The sequence below is a fragment of the Eriocheir sinensis genome, chromosome 1, assembly GCF_024679095.1.
Source record: "Eriocheir sinensis breed Jianghai 21 chromosome 1, ASM2467909v1, whole genome shotgun sequence".
NCBI classification, from domain to species: Eukaryota; Metazoa; Arthropoda; class Malacostraca; order Decapoda; family Varunidae; genus Eriocheir; species Eriocheir sinensis.
In genome coordinates this window covers 485001-491581 of record NC_066509.1, presented here as the reverse complement: position 1 = coordinate 491581, position 6581 = coordinate 485001, and the positions used below count along the sequence as shown (strand labels likewise).

Here is a 6581-nt window from a genome sequence, read left to right as displayed (position 1 = left end):
CTCTCTCTCTCTCTCTCTCTCTCTCTCTCTCTCTCTCTCTCTCTCTCTCTCTCTCTCTCTCTCTCTCTCTCTCTCTCTCTCTCTCTCTCAGAGAGAGAGAGAGAGAGAGAGAGAGAGAGAGAGAGAGAGAGAGAGAGAGAGAGAGAGAGAGAGAGAGAGAGAGAGAGAGAGAGAGAGAGAGAGAGAGAGAGAGAGAGAGAGAGAGAGAGAACTTAATCATACTCATTACATCCTGTCTTTCGAAACTATTTCTTATCATTTCTTTGTATTATCTTATTCATATGAGTGTGTGTGTGTGTGTGTGTGTGTGTGTGTGTGTGTGTGTGTTCAGCGTGAGGGCACATACATGAAGAGGGAAGAAATATGGGGGGCGGGCGAGAGTTATGTCCAGTAGCGTACATTAGGAAACAGCCATAACACTTCGTCACGCAAGTTTGTAGCGGCCAAATGATGAAAGGAGGGCGGTGGGGGGAGGGTCGTGGTCGCGGTTGTAGTGGTGGTGGTGGTGGTAGTACTTGTTATGATGTTGATGTTTTTGGTAAAGAGGATGATGGTGGTGATCGTGATTTTAATTTTGGGGGAGGTGGTGAGGCTGGTGGTGACAAACGTGGTGATTTTCATGTTTTTGTCGCCTTTGGTGGTGGTGATAATAGTGATGGTGGTGGTGATGGTAGTAGTAGTAGCGGTGATACTAATACAAACGATGATGTTGAAGTTGTGTTTCTAGTTGTGGTGATGGTGGTAAACAGACGGATGTGGGTTATGACGACACCACCACCACCACCACCACGACATCCAGGTGAAGACTTTGATAACACACAGCTGCGGCCGAGAACGTTTAAGCGCTGGATGGTTTAAAGAGGAAAACTGAACGAAACTAAAGAAAAAGACGCGAGACTAAAGTGAAAGAGAAAATAGAAAAGCGAATAATATAAACCCCTACTAAGGGAATTGATTAAGGAGTGATTGAAAGAGGAAAACTGAGCGAAACTTATGAAAATTAAGCGAAACTAAAATGGAAGCGAAAATGTAAAAGCAAAAATAATATAAAGCGTTACTGAGAGAGTCAAGGAGATGTTTAAAGAGGAGAAATGAACAGAACTAAATTCAAAGAAGCGAAACTAATATGGAAGAGATGAGAGAGAGAGAGAGAGAGAGAGAGAGAGAGAGAGAGAGAGAGAGAGAGAGAGAGAGAGAGAGAGAGAGAGAGAGAGAGAGAGAGAGAGAGAGAGAGAGAGAGAGAGAGAGAGAGAGAGAGAGAGAGAAGAAACAGATAAAAGGGTTTGGGGAAGAGGCACAAAGGGAGAAAGGGGAGAGGGGAGACGGATGAGTGTGGAAAGGAAGGGGAAGTACAGAGGGGTGAGAGGTGTGATGGGGGGGAGGTGGGGGAGAGGCGGCAAGCGAAGGTGTGAGGGGAAGCTTTTATGAGGTAATAAAGTCGATGCTACGCCAAGCCTCTCAGCGGGCGGACTATTTTTTTGTGTGTGTGTACGTTGTCATTCTTTTTCTTTCCTTCTTTCCTTCCGTCTGTTTGGAGTCATGCCCTCCCAGATGCATTAATCAGGATGATCTCTCTCTCTCTCTCTCTCTCTCTCTCTCTCTCTCTCTCTCTCTCTCTCTCTCTCTCTCTCTCTCTCTCTCTCTCTCTCTCTCTCTCTCTCTCTCTCTCTCTCTCTCTCTCTCAGCAGCAGTAGAGGCAGCAGCGGTAGGCTCAGAAGCAGCAGCTACAGCAGGCGGCACAGTGTCGTTACCTTCAGCCTCGCCGTCAGTGTGGTCCTCGCTGCTCTCCTTGCGCTGCCTGGAGCTGCCCTTCTTGGACCACCTATTGAAGGCGCGGGAGGACAGGCCCTTCGCTGAGTTATCTTTCTTACTCTGGCGGAATAAACGGTCGCGGATGGACGCGGGCGCCTTGCCTTTGTCCTTCTTGGAGGACTCGCTGGCGCACCGTGCTTTGTTGCCGCTCCCGCCGGTGTCCGAGGTGTGGTACTCGCTCATACTTCGCCGAAGCTCTTTGGGGGTTCCTATTTGTGGCAGGTCCTCTGTGCTCTGCCCCAAATGTCCGTCCCAAGTGTCATTCTTGCCCCTTCGCCTGTGCCTACGGTTGTCCAGCGTGTGGGACTTCTGGGCGAATTCCGGCATGGCGCCGTCCTCCAGGTGCAGGCTCTTGGTGAAGAAGCGGCCGGGGCTGTCGGGGCTGCTGGGAGAGCCCGGCGTCTCGGGCGTGGAGTTTAAGGTGCGCAGCGTATCGGGGGTTGCCGTGGTGTCTCGGTTGTCCTGGGACGAAGATGTGTACTCATACATCCCCTTCCTGCCGAAAAAACAGTTGTCCCCTGAGGGCGAGAGGCTGTCCAGGCTGGCAGAGCTCGGGCTGCCCGGGGTGGCGGGGCTGCCGAGGAAGAATGTTCCGGCAGTGTCATGGTTGCCAGGAACGACATGAGTGCCGGGGAAGCCAGAGGTGCCAGGGCTGGTGGGGGTGCAGGGCGTGCTCGACCCAGAGGAGTCCATTCGATAGACGCCTATCCTCCTCCGTGCGTCTCGCTTCTTCCTGGGCGGCGGCACGGGCGGGGTCTGCGAGGTCAGCGCGGCATCTGCCGCCAGACTCTGCGGGGTGGCGAACATGCTCGCCTCTTGCTTGGCTGGGGACTGAACGTCCATCTCGCCACCTTTCTCAGACCCACAGAGGAAAACAGAGTCCTCCTTGGAGGCGGACGCGTCCTTCATCGACAGCAAGTTTTCCAGGGGCCGGCAGGGGCCGTGGCCTGTCCTGCCCTGGGGAGGGGCGACGTCCTCGGCCACGATGAGAGACTTCCGCCTCTCGCGCAGCTTGTTTTCCTTCTCCTCGACACAGGAGACTAGCTGCTGCCGCATCTCCGCGTCCTCCACACGCAGGTACTCCCGCATGAGGAATGGCGAGAAGCTGTCCAGGTCGTTGGAGGAAGAAGGACGCCTCGCGGGGGATGTTAAGGCCTCATCGTCAGTGTAGAACCTTGAGAAGGACTCGGGATTGGATGCGGCGGGCAGGTCCTCCACGCCAAGGTTGATAGTGGACCGCTTGCCCTCCTCGTAGGGTCCGGGCCGTGAGCCGCGCCGCCTCAGCATCACGGAGTCATCTGGCGGTCGGGACAGGAAACACCTCTTAGTAATCACGCCCTGCTCCCACCGCTAATGTCATGTCAGATAAAGCCACCAAAGACGTGTTCGAGACTCACCGTGCTCCTGGATGGCCGAGATCTGCTGCTCCTTGGCCCTCAGTCGATGCTTGCCCCTGAGGACGAACTGCAACACGCCGTACTTCACCTTAGACATCGTGCACGGCCATCAGCTGAGCCTCGCTTTGCAGCGTCCTGGTCACGTGACGACGCTGGAGGAACAGCTTACCCTCGTGACACAAGCAGCGACAACCATCACCTCAAGGACGGCAACTCTTGTCACGGGCAGCACATCACCGCCTCTGTGTGGCAGGGCAGGACGCAGCCGACTCTGGACAGCGCCTTTGGTCAACCGATCGCTCCACTGTTAATGCACTGATCACAAGGGTGTCATGAGACGTTTTTAACACTGTCGCTAAGGAAAACAGCACTTCGAGTCGCAACACTTGAATGACGAATCGAATAAAATTGGATAGGTCCCATCGCCTTTGGTCTGCTGGCCTTACAAACGTTAACACACTTTCCTTCAAAGGCCAGAGTTCGGGAGGCGTTCCACACACTACTACCACAGTGCGAGTAGCATCACTTAAATGGGTCGATCAGGACAACATAGACAAGGCCGATCTCAAGCTGATACACGCTTCTTTTCACGGCAAGCGTTTTACGAGACATCCAAGCAGTACCAATAAGGGAAGATGCACCGCGGATCACTAATTTAAGCACGCGACATGGGCAACGACGACGCACACACCAGAGCCGCGATAACACAACTGTCTCGGAGCGGATGCCTCGCCACGTCACGCCACAGGATGACCAACACAACCAGTGGCCTCCTTACACCTGTAGCAACGTCCTTTAAAATTCCCCAGATATTTGTAACACATGGGAGCCCTCGAAGCGTTGCCTTTTTCGAGACTCACAGACACACAGACAAACAGACAGATGGAAGGGTAATTGTGCAGATTCAGAGAGACATACAGACAGGCAAACAAACAAACAGAGAAATGGATAGACAGGAAGAGGCGCTGATAGATAAACACACACACACACACACACACACACACACACACACACACACACACACACACACACACACACACACACACACACACACAGAAAAGAAAAAAATGAGACAAAATAACAACCAAATCAAAAACGAATCCAGACCAACAAAAACACACAGAAAAAAATAAAATAAAACACACAACACAAGCGATCAAATACAACCTCTTTACGAATACTATTAAGCAACAGAGAATTCATAACACAGAGAAATCAAAGGACAAAACAAGATAAGACAGGAAGAGAGAGAGAGAGAGAGAGAGAGAGAGAGAGAGAGAGAGAGAGAGAGAGAGAGAGAGTTGTCACCTCGCTCCACACACACACACACACACACACACACACACATTGTTTGGTCCATCCCCTCCCTCAGTGTTGGTTCTCTATTGGCAAAGTTACCGCGAAAGAAAGGGATAGACACAAATAATGAGAGAGAGAGAGAGAGAGAGAGAGAGAGAGAGAGAGAGAGAGAGAGAGAGAGAGAGAGAGAGAGAGAGAGAGAGAGAGAGAGAGAGAGAGAGAGAGAAACTACTACAAGTTTACATCTATTGCAAACATTACTATCCCCATTATAACCAGAAGAAGACATGGAAAAGAATAGGAACAAGGTAGAGAGAGAGAGAGAGGACCTACTTCCACTACACGTATATACACTCCCCTTTTACGTTCTCCCTTTTATATCAACCAACGGCAGTAGCAGCAGCAGCATCCTCCCCTGATATGAAGAAGCTTAGAGTAGTTCAGACGGCATACTTCTCCCTCATAAGTATTCAGATTCCCCTTAGAAGTAACAGCATTCAAGCCTATATATTCAACCTCCCTAACAAGAAATCAGATTGCCCTTAGAAATAATAGCATTCAAAAATATATATTGTTTCTCTTATCTTCATTTTCCTCTCCCATACCTCCCTTCACTTTCCTTCCCTTCCTTTACATTTCAGTACTTTCTCTTCCCTTCCCTTCCGTTCCCTTCCCTTACCTACCCTTCCCATACTTTCCTTCCCTTTCCTTTCCTTCCCTTCCCTTTCTTACCCTTCTCTTCCCTTTCTTCTCCTCTCTCACACTCCCCTTTTTAGTATACAACCTTCATCACAGTTAATATTCTCCCTTACATAATATCATATCTCCGTCAAACAGCAACAACAGCCTCCGCCTCCTCCTCCTCCTCCTCCTAGACGGCTCGGCACACCTGGCTATTGACCTGGTAATTAGCGAGGCAGGTGTGAGGGCGGCAGGTGATCAGGGGACGCTGTTTACCTCGCCCCCTCCATACGTGGCCGCCGCCGAACCTTAGTCATTACGACCGGTCACGTCCTCTGTATGTGTGTGTGTGTGTGTGTGTGTGTGTGTGTGTGTGTGTGTGTGGTGGGTGGGGGGGGGGGGGGGGGAATGGGAACTAAGGAGAACAAAAGATAAAAGAAGGGGAAATGGAAGGAACCCGAAATGGAGATGGGACGAAAATGCAAGAAATGAGAAAGGAAAGAGAGAGGGAAATAAAAGGAGAGAAAAATGGAGAAAGGAGGGAAAAAAGGAAAAAAGGGAACGGAGAAGGTGAAAGGAGGAGAAGGAGGGGGACGGGGGGACTCTTCTTGGCCTCCCCTGGGTGTCCTCGGCAGGTCCTCGTGGTTGTCGCGCCCCGGGGTAAGACAGCTCCCTCAGGTCTCGTCACTTGCTACATCCAATGGGCAAAACCCCCCTACATTCCCTCCCTCTCTCCCTCCCTCTGTCTCTACCTCCCTCCCTCCCTCTCTACCTCCTTTCCTCCGTCTCTACCTCCCTCCCTCCGTCTCTACCTCCCTCCCTTCGTCTCTACCTCCCTCCCTTCGTCTCTACCTCCCTCCCTCCGTCTCTACCTCCCTCCCTCCTTTTCTACCTCCCTCCCTCCGTCTCTACCCCCTTCCTCCTCCTCCCTACCTACTTATATTCCCCCCATCTCTCTCCATCCCTCCCTCCCTCCCTCCTTCCTTCTCTCCTTAGCTCCCTCCATTCTTCCCAGTTCACTTACATTTTCTCCCTTTCTCTCTCTCCCTTTATCTCTCTCTCTCTTCCCATTTTCTTTAGTCTTTGTGCAATCGTGTTATTTGCTTGTTTTTCCTTCTCTTTCTATTCATCTATCTATCTATCTATCTATCTATCTATCTATCTATCTATTTATCTATCTATTTATCTCCTTCTATATCCCTCTATTTCTCTTCCCTTTCTCTCGCTCCCTCCCTTCCTCTCATTCCCATTAAAGTTCTTCTCTTAATCCTCCTCCTCCTCCTCCTCCTCCTCCTCCTCCTCCTCCTCTTTCTCCTCCTCCTCCTCCACCTCCTCCTCCAGCTCCTCCTCCTCCCAATTCCATTTCTTCCTTTAGTTTCTCCCCGCAGTAAA

General features: G+C 51.1%; 1 protein-coding gene across 1 annotated transcript; it reads right to left on the bottom strand.

Annotated features, from left to right (window-relative positions):
• Positions 1-1545: 1545 nt before the first annotated feature.
• LOC127001871 (zinc finger CCCH domain-containing protein 13-like) lies at positions 1546-3983 on the bottom strand. Its single transcript, XM_050867098.1, has 2 exons — positions 3210-3983; positions 1546-3110 (listed from the first exon to the last, which is right to left on the bottom strand). Exons 1-2 carry the CDS (start codon positions 3304-3306, stop codon positions 1561-1563), a joined length of 1647 nt encoding a protein of 548 aa, XP_050723055.1. The 5' UTR covers positions 3307-3983; the 3' UTR covers positions 1546-1560.
• Positions 3984-6581: the final 2598 nt, after the last annotated feature.